A 15,664-nucleotide genomic window follows, 5' to 3' on the forward strand; every position below is an offset into this window, starting at 1 on the left:
TAGTCGGATGTAAACATGTTGTTAAAGAATGGAACCGGATTTACTTTGGAGAAAAAAAAATTTCTCAACCTTTTGACCTTCCTTCCAATAATTATTTTTATATTACCAGAACTTTTGGTATAAAATTCTATTAGACCAAAATCCAAGGCATTATTGGTACAAGCATGATTCCAAGAGTTGTTCTGATGGGCTGGACTCACAAAATCCATTCCCTACTGGATATTGCTTTCTGCACCCGCCAACTTGCTACCTGAACCCCTACACGATTGGTATTACCTGTGTTGCCCCTGGGAGACTTATTTGAAACGGACTCTTCCTTTATTTCTCTAAACTTGTAAACCTTTGTATCATTCTCCTTGTATAATCTTACAGTTCTTTGAAAAGCTCTTAAGTTCTCTACGTTTTAATTTTCTTCATTTGTTTCAATATTTGTGTTTATTTGTTTTTCTTTTAAATATTGTTATAGTCCACTTTTAAATATGCTTATGCAAATTGTTTTCCTTTTCACCGCCACTTTGGTGTCGACACGTATCAGAGCCAAATTTTACAGGAAAATATAGTTTTTATGTACTGTTGAAAGACAATCCAATTCGGTTTCTAATGAAAATATTAATGATAAATTTAGGCATAAATGATACTAAGACTACAATGGGAGTTCACTACAAGTTCTTTCGGTTTGAGATTTGTATCATGGCAAAAGTTTCCCTGCTATCGATTTTGTTTCAACAAGAGCTAATTTATTCAGTTTAGAGAAAGCTTGACTTATTATACTATATGTCAAACAGTCCCAAAAATGGTAGTCTATTTAAGGAGGAAGACGCCAAAACTATATTTGAAGTGGAGCTGGCTAACCCTGTTCAAGATTGCTTTGCCTTTCTTGTCGCCCGTGAAGTTGACAAATCAATAACTTTTGTGTATAGATGAAACAATTCACAAAATTCATTGATGACAACAGCTTGATGATACCAGGATCAGGCTAGACTGACACCTACAAAATATTTTTTGCGATCTCCACATCTCATCAACTAGAATCAATAGGGAAATATAAAGTTGGCGAAGAAGCCAATGGTGGAATTGACACATTAAAGAAACCATGGGAGCAAACAAGAGGTTAGGTGAAGGACAGAAGAACCGATGAATTGCTCAGTAATGTGTCATAAATCCTGGTTCATGGTCGCACATGCAACTTATTGTTTTCATATTCATACCAGTATATCATGCCATGGGGTAATAACACAACACAGTTTTTCGTCTGCTCTTTCTCGTGCCATCAGCTGCAATGTATCAATTAATCTACCCACTCATCTCACCCTTTAGATCCTGTATTCCTTGGTGTCCCGTCATGCCTGAAAATTTGCCCTCACAAAAAATGTATAGATTCATTGTGATTGAGAAAGACAGGCAGTGTTTTTGGTAGTACTCAGATTTAGATTTCCATGAGAATAATAACTTCTGTAACTCACCATTCAAAAGTAGCTTAAATTTCAAAATATGAAAAAGATCTCTACAATTAAAACAGAGACCCCGGAATGGGGGAATCAACAAAATCCTAAAGCAGTTAGTTGGAAGTTACTGTCTATAAATACTATTACAAAAAGTCTGGGTATATTGCTATTACTTTTTATTATCCAAGAGTTCAATCAAAACCAACAACAGCCATATGAACCAAAATTAACCAAGGAAGTTCATGATCACCAAATGAAGCACCAAATTACAGAGAACAAAATCTGCAAAAGCTCGCTCAGGTGCAAGATCCTGCAGTACGATGAAACGTCAAATACATGTAAGAACATATTAAGTGAACAAATAAACACACAAATATGAATTCATTTCATTCTTGTTTTGATTTTCCGTGTTAAAGATGTAGAGTCCTAGTTTAAAACTACATCAGTTAACCAGATTGTTGAAAGATAACATGATGAATAAAAGAAACCAAACCAAAAAAATCTTATGGGTTGCAACTTGCAAGGGTAATTGAAGGTTCTCAATTATAATATATCAATTGAAAGATAAAAATAGACAAGACAAGAAATCTTACCTTGAATTCCTTATTCTCTTTATTCACTTGGATCCTGAGACAAACTGGTCCACAATGAAGGTGGAAGACAATGATCAGAAAGAAGACAACAAGATTTATACATACGTTTGTAGCAGGTATATAAGTCCCATAATGTGCAAATGTATCTTAGTAGACTCAGAGGGCCCATAGTGTACCAAAATGTGTTTGTGTGTGCATATATTCATAACAAGCTACCCTACAAATTTAGACCTGGAACACTTACCAGCAAGAACAGCAGTTCCAACACAAGAGAGCACTCCTGATAGGAAGGAGTTAAAAGGAAATGATCCCACCAAAGCTATGTAAACTACCTGTTCACAAACAAAATGTAAGAATTTGGTTTTTGACACATGCAACTTAACATAAGCCCACAAAACAACTTGAACCCTCATCAAAAAGATTAATTTAATCGCTACATTATTCTTGTAAAAGCTAGAAGCAGCAAGAACATCCAATAAAGAAACAGGATTACAAAGTTCTGGAGGCACTTCCTGGATCCACACCCGTGTGCAGTTTCACCAGAACATCTAAGGCACAAGCTAGCTTATTGCAACCCTCCACTCTAAGGTCATAATAGGAGGGATTTGTGATTGCACATTAGAGACCCTTATTCAAGGCAATCAAATTCTGCTTCTATTCCAGTAAACAGATATCAGAGGCTAATAGAATAGCAACATCAATCCTTGAGCTTTGATTATTAAGAGAAGAATGAGTCTTCCATTAACAAATTCTGCTTCTATATCCAGTAAATACAGATCAGTGGCTAATCAAATACCAACATCATTCCCTGAGGTTTCATTATTAAGAAAAGGAGAAATCAGCCATCAAGCAGGAGCAGAAATGGCTAGATATATATAGTAATATAAAAAAAACAGCGCCAACGACCTCACATATCAATAACCCAAAAATATTTGCTTCCCCGGACCAGGCACGTTTGATTTCTTCAATTCTTATTATTTTCAAAACTGTTTTCCTAAAGATTTCCACACTACTCAACGACCAATTTCTCTTCCAAAATCTAAATTAAAAAGCTGCTCCCAAAACAAGTGTTCTGAAAACCACAAAAACAGAAACAGCTGGGAGATGCTTTATCATTCTCTTCCTCTGAAGTCTTCAGTGCTTTGTTCAAGTGAATGAGAGGTGAAAACAGCGAACATGTTTGTTCATTGATTACATTTCAAATAAACCAGAAAACCGAAATGTAATCAAGGAACAAACATTTCAAATGTGATCAAGAACAACTAAATTTTAGAAAACAGTAAACGAACAAGGCCTAGATCTTTTGAATTCAAATATATATTTTATTTTCAAATACCAAGGTAGCATGGCCAATAACAGCGTAAAACTCAAATCCTTCAAGTCAAATAAAAAGCATACTGATCTGGAGCTGAATTTGATATTCAAATGAGCGGAACTGGATAAGCAAATGTTAATATAAAAAGGATAAAAAGACAAATGCAGTGAACGTAGTGGAAAGTACCTGGATGAGAGCGGTGAAAACAGCGAACATGACGTAGAGGTCAATGATCTGAAAGAAAGAGCAGAATTGGGGTTGGAAAAAAGGGAAAAAAGAGTGTAGAGATTAATTGAATGAATGAAGAAGGAAAGAGAGGAACCTTGAGATTCGTAGGAGTTGCAGCATACGCAGACCAAAGAGCGCGGAAAAGGTCTTGTGCATCCTTGCTGCTAGACCTCGCCATTCTCTCAGATCTTCGCGATTTGGCAATGCACAACAGAAACCCTCTTCTCTTCTCTAAACTCCAAAATTCAACGCAGGCTACTCTCAAGTCGTCTCTGCCAAATCACTTCCCAAAATTTCCATTTTTTAGGTCTCTTGGGCTTAGGCCCTAACCCACTTAAAAAAAAAACACAAAAAAATAGCTGACGAATCTTTATTTGAACTTATTTATTATTTTTAAAAATTATATAAAAAATAGTGAAAAGGTAAACTAAAATAACGACGCTATAATAATTGAACAATTATAATTTACTTAAATTTATTTAATTTTCGTGTCTATAAAATTAATTGAATTAGCAAGAGAACAAAACTTAGAAAAGTGGAAGAGACGATTTTCTCCAATTAAATTTAGAATTTATCTACTGTATTTATAGGACATTTAATTTTTTCACATTAAATACTTTTATAAATATTCTTTTGAACGTAAGATCGGGGAAGAGAGAAGAGGCACTTACCAATTGAGTGGTTTCAAATTTACAAATTTTATGTCCCTTATAAATATTGATTTTGTCGTTCTTCTCCCATCTCAGTTCTTCCCTTCCGACAAGTGCCTAAGCTGAATGGCGTCGTTTTTGTCTATTCTCCCTGCCGTTTCTGCTCGTCCCATTCCCAGTGCTTTCCGCCTCACAAGACCTTCTTTTCAAACCCAACCCACCTTGCATTCCAAAAATCACCGGTCAGCACTCCAATCCCCTCCCTCGACTTCTCAGTTTCTTCTCCTTCATTTTCTTTTTCATGGGTTTGATTTTGTTTTAAAATAAAGCTGAAATTCTTGTTTTTTCTGCTATTTGTAAGTTTTTGGAACATGTGTCCACGAAATTAGTTTACTGGGTTCTTTGTTTGTTCGGTGATGGGTGGTTCCATTTTACACTCGTCAATTTGAGTTTTAGGGTGGAAGTGGATGGGTTCTCAGTACACTTTCAGGGTTGTTCAGTGACGGAATTTAAGCTGGTGGTTTTCGTCATCACTTGATTAGTTCCTGATCTACTGATTTTAGATATTTGGTTTGGGACGGTACAATAATGAAGTCGTTTTTGGTTACATTGGGAGTCAAGGGAGAATCGTAAGTTGGTGTTTCAGCATGTTGTTTGTTGACTTATTTAACAAGGTTCAATGGTTTACATTGGTTGATCAAGGAATGCACTTTTTGTGTCACGGATTATACTTCCCTTCCTCATTCTTCCCTAAGAGGTTTTAAGTAGTGATTTTGTGTTGCAGTGTACATGCCTTTTCAATATGATTCTCAATTTTTTGTTGCATGTGACAAACACTGCTTGCAAAAGTTTAGATGGTCTCTGTTTCAATATACTGATCCAAGTTGGCAGCTATTTGGTGATAGTCATGGACCGTTACCGTGGCACAGGTGCACAGTTCGTCACCTTATTCATTATCGTTACGGGACCTCCTTTTAGGAGAACCCGGTGGTACGCGGTGAATTCAGTAAGCTGTGAATGGTGTGGGGATTTCAGTATATGTGGCACACTGGGTTGTGGAGGGAGTTATGTAACTAATATTGACCAAGTTTGACTTCCTCTTTGTTTAATGGGAATATGGTATGGTGATTTTTGGTACACGGTACAATGGTGATAGATATTGACTAATTTTGGCTTCCCTTTTGCTTAATGGGTCCGGACTGTTGAATGATGACAGGATTTAAATATGTATTAAATGTTGTCTAATGGTTTATGTATACTGTTCTGCAGGTTTGCAGTTAGCTGTAGTTATGCAGAAGCAGGTGTCAATGCTGATTCTAAATCTAACACCATAGATGTTGTGGCTGATGTTAAAAGTGAACGGGTATGTATATATCTTATTCTTTAATAGTTTGAGACATAAATTGTGCAGTTTTGGATATTTTTACTTAAAAGTTATTGAATTTATGTCTCTCTTTGTAGATTGTAGTCTTAGGAGGGAATGGCTTTGTTGGTTCTGCCATATGCAAGGCAGCAGTATCTAGGGGCATAGAGGTCATTAGCCTAAGCAGGTTTGAAAAATGTTCATCCAATTTCCTGCACCTGTCTGTCTATCGGTCTCTTCCTCTCTGTATTTTGATTTTGGTTATTTAACAAATATTTTGTTTTACAGGTCAGGGCGACCCACTTATGCCGATGCATGGGTAGATCAGGTTACTTGGATTTCAGGCATGTTAACTTAACCTATAATAAACAGATACATCATTGTTTTCTTGATATTGATTAAGGGAATCTGAGCATTCACAGAAAGAGGGTAGGGTGAGAGTAAACACCATGTGGATTGTAGAGAAGAACAGGCAATTATTAAGATTGATAAAGATGCATACACTTTACTCACTTCATATCTTTAACCAATATGTTTGTATTGTAAGTGGTATACCTTCTTAACAATGTATCAGTCAAGAGTATTTATAAAAAGGATAATGATACTTTGACAACATTTTTTTTTATAACATTTTAACATCATCTACGTGTCATTCTGTGATTGGTCCAAAATTACTCCACAATCAATAATAATAATCATAAACACTAACTTGGACCAATTATAGAATGACACATAGATGATTAGATGATATTAAAATGATGTCAAAAAAATGTTCTCAAAGTATTATTATCCTTGTAAAAAAGGAAGACAGAGAAGCAAAGAAAACAAAACACGAGGTACATAAAGAAAGACACGTAAGAAACACGTGTCATGTGCTAAACTATCCAATAGTGTGTGTTACTCAACTTTGCATATTTATCTCTTCCCTTTCTTATTGTGTGTATGTTTATATCCTTTACTTGCTAAAAGAAATGCAGATGTACCCAAAATCATGGCACAATCTTAGCACAGAACTTTACGGTTTGGAAGTTGAAATTAAGCATTTCATTGATAACGTCAAATTAGTGTATTACGAATTCATGATAAATCAAAATTAATGGGATTTGCTTTGAATAATTCCGCAGATTTTAATACACTGTGATTTGACCAGTTAAAATATAATGTCAATGTAATCTTTTGATATTATCTTCTTCTTGGTTCCTTGCAATTGTTGGTGTATATCATTTTAGTCTGAAGGTACACACACCTAGTATAATCGGATAAAAAGATTCTATTGTTTCCTCTGATCAATTATTCAGGCGTATTTGGTATCATTTTAACATAATAACCATGTCAATGAATGTATATTATGATATATACAAAATATAATTTGTTGTGGCATATAAGCAATTTTCAAGAGATATCCATTTCTTTCCTCCGGAGGCTGATCAGTATATTGCCTGATGTGCAGGAGATGTTTTTTATGTAAACTGGGATGAAGTACTTGTTGGAGCTACTGCAGTTGTTTCAACACTTGGAGGGTTTGGTAGTGACGAACAGATGAAAAGAATTAATGGCGAGGCTAATGTTGCGGCTGTGAATGCTGCAAAGGAATATGGTGAACCATCTCATTCAGCATTAATTCACTTGTGTTTGGCCTTCATTATTCATGTTAGACTATATTTTAGACATAAAATTCCATGCATTCCCCTCCATAATGCAAGACGTAACCTTTTGCTAGCAATGTTCTCTGATTTTTATGAGTTAGTTTCATTTTAATTCGTTACCACAGGTAGGTAGCTTTATTTGAACAAATGCAATAAATTGTCTAATACTATCATTCCATGTAGAAGATCACAACTATTTACAAATATCCTAGCTAGTAGGAGATGAATCCATGTGATTAGAGTTCTTTGCTCCGAAGAGATGCTATTCTTTATCTGTAATTTGCTGTTTTATTTATTTTTTCAGAATATTTATGCATCTAGTGAAGGATTAGTTGAATTAACCAATGCAACTATTTGTATAACTACAATTACATTATTTTTGGTTGTGACTGAAAATTTGATCAAGCAGCTAACTCTGACTTACCAGTTGTGTCAAAAAATCCATTGGCATTTTCCCAATTCTTCAGCAGTTTCATTTTTGCACAAAAGTTTCTTCTGAGAAGTTCTTGTAAGCCGTAGTCATTCATTCACGTTAATTCTATTAGGGATATTTCTTCTTTAGCTGCTTTGAAGTTATGAATTGGACCATAGAATAAGAAATTAATGTACTACTCTGTTCTGACCTCACTTCTGCATTGCAGGAATTCCCAAATTCATCTTGATCTCAGTTCACGATTATAACTTGCCGTCATTTTTACTTTCCTCCGGGTACTTCACTGGAAAGAGGAAAGCAGAATCCGAGGTGCTCTCGAAATACCCTAATTCAGGTAATTATTCTAGTCTGTCATAAACTAAATTGGTATTCCAGATTTGTTGACAAGGATCCAATGGTTACTTATTTGCTGATAGCATCACCAGATATGTAAGCGATTCAATCTGTTGTATTAAAAAAGGTATTGTAAAACTAATATAGTGAAAGCTCATTGAGGATCCTGCAATAGATTTTCTGGAAGATGAATATCATATTTTTGAAGGATATAAAGCTAATAGATAGGCCTTATTGTTTTTGTTGATTGCATTCTTGAATCTCACTGGCATGTTAACATCTTCAGGTATTGTCTTAAGACCTGGGTTCATATATGGGAAAAGGAGAGTGGACGGTTTTGAGCTTCCTTTGGATTTGGTAGGGGAGCCAGCAGAAAAAATTCTTCGAGCAGTAGAGAACTTCACCAAACCTTTAAGCTCTCTTCCTGCTTCTGATCTACTCTTGGCTCCACCTGTTAGTGTTGATGACGTTGCATTGGCAGTTATCAATGGTGTCACAGATGATGACTTCTTTGGCGTTTTTACAATTGATCAGATTAAGGAAGCTGCCAATAAAGTACGGGTATGATCCACATACATGTGGCAAGTCAACCGATATAAAGCTGCAATTACAAAAATACGTACAGGGAGTAACTATATTGAGGCCATTTTCCTCATTTCGTTAATAGCAGTAGCTTTTGGAGAAAAATCTTGAAAAGTTTGGGGATTGTGGTGTTAAAAACATATATAATGCAATAAACGAGTTTCTCACTTCTATATTAAGTGTTCAGGTCTAAAAAGTGATGTAGAAAACGAAAGAGCGCAAAAATATAATTAAAATAATGAGTTTCTCACTTCTGAAACCCGTCATAATAGGTGTTAACAATATGGTTTGTTGAAAAGTGGATTTCATTAGGAAGTGTAAACAGAATTTTCCCTGGTATTTGGTCCATAGCAACCATTAGCCATTCTAGTAACCGTAGTTTTAGGCCCTACGTGATGTATGGTCAATATTATCAACGAAGAAACAACTTGCGTCTATATCATTATATCATGTTATTTACATTGTACATAAAAACTAATAAGTATTTCAGAGTATTCATGAAAATACCAACGGTTTGTCTATAAGTTGTTTTAAGCTTATTTTAACCAATTTTCTTGGATAATATGCAAAAAACAATTTAAAAATATTTCTTAATTGTAGAACTATAACCAAAATGTATCAACATTTCAACTGTCCTTGTGAAGTTAAGAAAAAAAAGTAACAAGTGATGGGATCACTCCTCTCTCGCTGATACCCAACTACCAAATTTCAGACATTAAACAAAAAATATGTATGCATTTTCAAGTTCTGCATCCAAACCTAATGAACCAAGAAATACATGTCTGCAGCAGAGAGTAAAACATTTCCTCAATATGTCCAATATAATATTGCAAGGAAAACTAGCACCGGGGCTTCAAAATTTATGAGCCAGCCTGTCCAATCACATCATAATACCACAGCTCTGATTTCCCAAAGAAGCTAAGATGTAGACCAATTACCCAACTGTGGAGAAATAATCACAAGGACTTGCACAGTTGAATGAGAACCCATTTTACTCCACTTGAAGATGCAGGAGTTTACATTTATCTTCTGTTTTGAATGGATTGTTCAACAATATACCTGTTATCATCATAACACCAATCATTGCACAAAAAGAAAGGAGAACACATAACTAGAGGTTTGTTTGAGATAACCCAAACAGCTCACTAATCATGGAGACCAGGATTTTTTATACAATAACTGCTATTATTCTAAGTGTCAAAAATAATTTGCTCCAATCATGTATTTCAATTGAAAGAACAATAAAAACTAAAGTCTATTAACGCCTCCATATATATGTAACTATGCTTAGTATTCGGCAATATTCGCAACTGTAAGGAGAGAGAGGTACACAAGTAAATTCGATTTGACGATGAAAAATATCAAGAGGTTTATCTTGCAAAATTTTGCACTAACTAAAACAGGTTCAGTAAAGATTAAATTTGATTGAGTAAAGTGAGAGTTAAATGATTGGACCAGCCAAAGTTCAATAATGATAATCCAAAAAACTATATTTTGTTTAAATAATAAAAAATCTTAGTAAGTTAGAAAAATGCTTGAATGACAAACGAACCAACATTTATCACAAATAAAACTTGCGTTAACACTTACTTTCCAGTACAGAAGCCAGCAGAATACCAGGCATTCAAAACAGCAGCAAGATCCGTTTCCAAACCACTAATTTCTTCATGTTCAGAATTGTTTCTCTCTTTTCCTGAAATTGCATGTAACAAACAAATATGCTGCTTATCAAATAAAGTAAAAAAATGAGATAGTAATGGAAAAAAGATGCATATCTAGATAACAAAGTAAAGCCATAGAAACATAAAATGGTGGAAGGACATTAAGCATTTGATAACTGTGACAGTTTCATCAACAAACTGAACACAACCCTAGAAGGAAGGAGGAAATAATTATGCTACAATATGTGAATCGTTTAAAAACCAGCATACATTAAAACAGTTAACACCATCTAAACAATTCTTAATTCATCCAATCAAATTAAAATGGTTAACAGAAAACAATAAACTAGCCAAACATAGAGAGAAAAAATTCAGATGGCGCCAGCTTAAACATAACAATATATGTATACAAGTTATCAACCAGCATTCCTACAGATGCACAAAAATGACAGAACAGATGCATTTATGAACGAAAACGCTTGATCTCAATATAACTAACAAAGTTCAATTCATTTAACAACTATATTCATGCACCTGTTTACTCTAAGTAATGGGATTACCTTCATTTGCATTAAATTCGCCAGATATGGTTGTTCTAATAGTAGACAATGCCTTCTCTGCAGCTCCCATTGCCATTTTGCGGATGTCATCATCCTTATAAGGAAATGGCATTTTATGATCCATTTCCACATAAGCATTGTTACAAGGCTTGCCAACAGATAATTCACCCAAAGAACAAGCAGGAATTGATGTGAGTGGTTCCCGTAGACATTGACTATAACAGGGGCAACATGTACAGACAGCATTTGGATCAGAAACTTGGTACCCAGCCATTGAATACTCTTGAGAATCAGAATAAGGTACACCAGAACTAGAAGCAACAGCCAAATTTTGGTAATTCCAATAGCCGTATTGATTGAGTTGCTCCAAAATCTTCGCCCTTTTCTCCTCAAGTTCATAATACTGCATAACCAACTGATTATAATCATCTACACCTTCCGCATATGCATAACCACTCTGCCCACTCTGGATGCCTTGACCACTTGTTGAATCTAGGCAAGGTTGCTCCACCAGTGACTCTACGTGATGATCCTCTTCCAGTTTTGGCTCATTACTAGTCTCACCTGAATCACGCACGTCAGTAGCTGGAATATGGTCATTCGTGTCAGCATCCCTGAGTTCAATAAAGCAAAATAAATTGAGAAAAATTACTGAGGATAACCAATGCCATGTACTATAACCGTATATCGTGACCTAATTTCTCTTTGACAGCACAAATAGTAAAAATTCATTTGCGACGTTCTTTTCCTGGTGGCACGACAACATCAACCTATGACGGTTTACGTTCTCTTTAATGCACTATTATGAGAAGCGGAATGTCAAACAAAGACTAAAATTGTCCAGTGTAGGGCATACTAATAATATGCAGATACAACTTGTTACACGATTGAGAAATATCACGCAATGCACGATAGCTCGATAAAAAGAAAATATAAATATATATTAATTAATAAACACAAAGAAGATTGAAACATATTCCAATAGAGTGTTTTGGTTCAACAATTATACGCTCACTAATGCTAGTTGAATTGAACCTTGTAGTGTCGGAACTTGCGAAGTCAACATAGGAGGCTCCTTCTCCGATCACTGTCTCCGCCTCTTGAGCAGTGGCGTCTTTGTTCTTGCCGCTGATATGCATTTTCTTGAATATACAAATCGTAAATTTTTATGAGATAAACAAATAATTAGAATAAAGAAGAGTGAAAATATGGTTACCAAATTATTTGCAATTAGAGAGAGAGAAAGAGAAAAGAAAACCTTGTAGGTGGAAATAGCGTGGTCGAAGGCAGCGATGAGAGCTGAATCGTCCCATAGATCTCCTTCCTTCTTCCCCATACTTTGTTTCGATTACAAAGAACTCCACCTAGCACCTTTCTTTTTCCTAATCCTAAAACCCCTTCGATTTAAACCCTAGGCCTCCGTCAAGTGACGCAAATAATTCAAGGGGTAAAAGATCACACACCAATTTTCAGATTAACTACAATTATATATTCTTAATTATGTTTTTAATCCTGAGTTTCTGGATGAATTTGATTTTAGGTTTTAAATTAAGAAAATTCTTATCAGTCTGCCACACAACAAATTATCTGAGATTTCAAAATTACAAAATTTTAGATGATTTATGCTAATAAAATACTTAAAAGATAAGAGAAATTTTAAATAAAAATAACTGAAAACCCAAACTTTTTCTACCTAAATTCTTAGTTCAGATAAATAATACAGGAGTTAAAGGTAAATTTACTTGTACCATATATATTTTTAATTCTAACACCAAGAGTATTAGACATATTATTATAAGGTTAGAGAAATTTTAAATAAAAATAATTCAAAAACCTTTCAAGTTTTTTCTACCTAAATTATTAGTTGAGATCAATAATACAGGATTTAAAAGGTAAATTTACATGGACCTATATACTTTTAATGCTAACACCAATAGTGTTAGATTGATCATTATAAAGAAAGATAATATTGTGTTAAATAATGTATTACATAACTTGTGTTAAATAAGAATGAAAAAAAAAATGTAAATGCACCTTAACGTTGAACTTAATTTTAAAATAGAATTAATAGTATTTCATTCTATCACGTTTTATAATATTATATTATTAATGTCTTCTTTATAAGTTATTTATTGTTTTCCAGTTACATTTTTATTTGTGCATTTTATTTGACAATAAAATATTATTATTTAGTAAACAATCTTGAAATTTTATTTACATTACTTATGAGTTAAATATTTTGTACTTTCTTTGTGAAGTTAATTGGACAAAAATTTTGATAATTTTTTATTTTTAAAATAAATATAATCATTTTAGTAAAAAAAGAAATAGTATAATCATATTTAAGAGAATATATTCATTTATTTACTCTTTAAGTTTTGGGATAAAGAATGTATTAAAGTTTTGAACATGAATCAATTTTACTTCACAAAGTGATCTTCCACATTTGTAAATGTTTTTTTCATTGAAATTTTAAATTTAATTTGAATTTTAATTTGACTGATTACACAATTGGGTTGTATTATATATATATATATATATATATATATATATATATATATATATATTTGAATCATATTTTTATATTTATTTTTCATTCACGTTACAAACATAAAATTATTGAATTTTATAATTATTACATAACTTTAGGATATTATGATAGATTTATAATTATTTAATTGATAGTATACTATTTAGACTTCTGATTGATTTTAGTCTTAATATTTATTCTTAATCAATTAGTCATAATATTTGTTAGATAAAACTAATGTAAACATTTCTCTTTAAACATGTGTCAATATAATAAAAGTTTAATCAGTAATTTGATTTTTATATTTAATTCTAAGTTTAAATCTTCTGATGATCCACTTATTTGAATGAGAATCTTAAGTGGATCATCTTATTTCCAACAATCTCAATTGGGTTCATATATTTACAAAACATCTCAATTGGGTCTAAATATTTGTAAAATTGAGTCAATTTTGCCTTGACCGTTAAATTGTCACAAACGGCACAGACGGCGTTAGTTGATGTTTACGTGTTGTATAATTAATACGCTGATGTCAAAATATTTTATTACGTGAATTTTTATTTATTTAAGAAATTATGGCATGGCAATCGTTCTCTTCTTCTCCTTTGTTTTGGTCTTCTATCTTGCGCAAAGATTCTTCTCCTTCCTTTTGCTTTTTCTCTTGTGGGCGTTCCTTACCCTAAGAAAAATCACGATGCTGAGGGCACTGCACCTTGCTCCTTGAGTTCTCTCCCTCGATGTCCACGCCATTAGGAACAAGATCTTTGCCTCCAATCATGGCAGACGGAACGCCAAACAGGAAAACAAAAGACAAAGACAAGGCAAAGACCCAAACAGAATGAGAGAGAAGACAAAGAGCAAAACCAAAATTGTGTTCGGAACACAAACAGGGATAGTTCCGAAAAAACAACCGAGAATCAGGGGTACTTTATTATTTTTTTTTTTAATCTCGGTTTTGATTCCTCAATCAAAACGAGATAGATAACCCAAGCTCTACAACGCGTGAAGTTTCGGTTTTCAAATGATTAGGAATTTCAAAGACTGCTTTAAACTTTCTGAGCAACTTGATTTTTTTTGTATATAGATCAGAAAAATTGTGCATACAGACCAGAATAAGAAAAGGTCAGCTTTAATTGCAGAAGCTAATTTACATTTTTAGCTCTTTGAGAATGATGAAAATGGAATTGCAAGCTACCATGGCGGTCCTGGTTTTGACCATCTCTTTACTCTTTTGCTAATACCACCTTGACCATGGCGATTCGGCTTTGCAGCGCGACAATGGTAGCGCCTTCGCGGCGACTTTCCGAAGTTAGGATTTTGCAAAAGAGATGAGGCAGTGGCGATTTGGGATTCGAAGGATTTTCTAAATTGGGTCTCTGTAATTTTTCTGAGTGCATGCCATTTTCCTCTCTTTTTTTTCTGATTGCATAATTTTTTTTATTTTTTTTAATTTATTAAATTCCATGTCATCACTGACAGCATATTTTTTTTAATAAAATATCCACGTTCGTATATCCACCTCAACACATTTTAACGCCGTTTGTGACAATTTAACGGTCAGGGCAAAATTGACTCAATTTTACAAATATTTGAACCCAATTAAGATATTTTATAAATATATGGATCCAACTGAGACAATTGGAAATATTTTTTTTAATTATTTAAGTCTTTATATTTTTTAAATAGAGAAGGTGTGCACATGAGTTCAAATTGTCTTCTTTATCTCCAACTTTTTTTATAACACAATTTCACCGAGATCATTTTCTTAAAATTTAAGATCATATATTTAAGACCACATTGTCTTCATGTAAAAAATTGTAAGAACTTATTCAAATACAAAAAATATAAAAACTAAATTACTAATTTAACCTTTTAATTAGCATGAGTCTTCCAATTTTAAAAAAATCATATTAACTTTATTTAATAAATATTGAAACTCAATTCAATAAAAAATAAACATAAAACTAAAACAAATAAAATACTTAAATATAATAATTGAATTACTAATTAAGTTATTTATAATTATATAAATATTATAATTATATAAATAATATTGTGTCCTCTCTATTTTAATCTACACTTTTGATTAATTAAGTTATTTATAATTATATAAATATTATAATTATATAAATAATATTGTGTCCTATCTATTTTAATATACACTTATTTTGGTGTCTATGTTCCCATGTGTCTTGTAATTCATAAATTAGGATTTGGTTAGAAGAAGGAAAATGTTTTGCACGCTTGGGATTCCATGTTTTACATAAAAGGAGTGTCAATCTATTATAATATAAGAAAAAAAAATATGGTCACAAATTTATCTTA

The 15,664-nt window shown here is 33.2% G+C and overlaps 3 protein-coding genes across 3 annotated transcripts; 1 reads left to right on the forward strand and 2 right to left on the reverse strand.

Annotated features, from left to right (window-relative positions):
• Positions 1 to 1,450: 1,450 nt before the first annotated feature.
• Positions 1,451 to 3,883, reverse strand: ATDAD1 (Defender against death (DAD family) protein). The gene is made up of 5 exons (XM_047323867.2): positions 3,676 to 3,883; positions 3,540 to 3,587; positions 2,283 to 2,370; positions 2,039 to 2,082; positions 1,451 to 1,755 (listed from the first exon to the last, which is right to left on the reverse strand). Exons 1-5 carry the CDS (start codon positions 3,757 to 3,759, stop codon positions 1,672 to 1,674), a joined length of 348 nt encoding a protein of 115 aa, XP_047179823.1. The 5' UTR covers positions 3,760 to 3,883; the 3' UTR covers positions 1,451 to 1,671.
• A 357-nt stretch (positions 3,884 to 4,240) lies between these two features.
• LOC124846580 (NAD(P)-binding Rossmann-fold superfamily protein) lies at positions 4,241 to 8,761 on the forward strand. The gene is made up of 7 exons (XM_047323866.2): positions 4,241 to 4,473; positions 5,501 to 5,594; positions 5,693 to 5,781; positions 5,883 to 5,938; positions 7,045 to 7,191; positions 7,882 to 8,007; positions 8,293 to 8,761. The coding sequence occupies exons 1-7, from the start codon at positions 4,358 to 4,360 to the stop codon at positions 8,571 to 8,573; spliced, it is 909 nt and encodes a 302-aa protein (XP_047179822.1). The 5' UTR covers positions 4,241 to 4,357; the 3' UTR covers positions 8,574 to 8,761.
• A 391-nt stretch (positions 8,762 to 9,152) lies between these two features.
• LOC124846579 (uncharacterized) lies at positions 9,153 to 12,244 on the reverse strand. The gene is made up of 5 exons (XM_047323865.2): positions 12,068 to 12,244; positions 11,845 to 11,951; positions 10,810 to 11,423; positions 10,179 to 10,281; positions 9,153 to 9,647 (listed from the first exon to the last, which is right to left on the reverse strand). Exons 1-5 carry the CDS (start codon positions 12,143 to 12,145, stop codon positions 9,611 to 9,613), a joined length of 939 nt encoding a protein of 312 aa, XP_047179821.1. The 5' UTR covers positions 12,146 to 12,244; the 3' UTR covers positions 9,153 to 9,610.
• Between the last annotated feature and the right edge of the window lie 3,420 nt (positions 12,245 to 15,664).

Source organism: Vigna umbellata, chromosome 10 (assembly GCF_029865625.1).
Source record: "Vigna umbellata cultivar VRB3 chromosome 10, Vumbellata_1.0, whole genome shotgun sequence".
NCBI lineage: Eukaryota > Viridiplantae > Streptophyta > Magnoliopsida > Fabales > Fabaceae > Vigna > Vigna umbellata.

Bases quoted from the DNA above. Each gene is read 5' to 3' on its own strand.
- ATDAD1 (XM_047323867.2), bottom strand. From the start codon at position 3,759: ATGGCGAGGTCTAGCAGCAAGGATGCACAAGACCTTTTCCGCGCTCTT. The intron at 3,588-3,675 runs GTTCCTCTCTTT...TCTTTCTTTCAG, and splicing joins CAACTCCTACGAATCTCAAG to ATCATTGACCTCTACGTCAT. The intron at 1,756-2,038 runs GTAAGATTTCTT...ATCGTACTGCAG, and splicing joins AAGAGAATAAGGAATTCAAG to GATCTTGCACCTGAGCGAGC.
- LOC124846580 (XM_047323866.2), top strand. From the start codon at position 4,358: ATGGCGTCGTTTTTGTCTATTCTCCCTGCCGTTTCTGCTCGTCCCATT. The intron at 4,474-5,500 runs GTCAGCACTCCA...ACTGTTCTGCAG, and splicing joins TTGCATTCCAAAAATCACCG to GTTTGCAGTTAGCTGTAGTT. The intron at 8,008-8,292 runs GTAATTATTCTA...TAACATCTTCAG, and splicing joins CTCGAAATACCCTAATTCAG to GTATTGTCTTAAGACCTGGG.
- LOC124846579 (XM_047323865.2), bottom strand. From the start codon at position 12,145: ATGGGGAAGAAGGAAGGAGATCTATGGGACGATTCAGCTCTCATCGCT. The intron at 10,282-10,809 runs GTAATCCCATTA...ATGCAATTTCAG, and splicing joins CGAATTTAATGCAAATGAAG to GAAAAGAGAGAAACAATTCT. The intron at 9,648-10,178 runs GTAAGTGTTAAC...TGATGATAACAG, and splicing joins GCTGGCTTCTGTACTGGAAA to GTATATTGTTGAACAATCCA.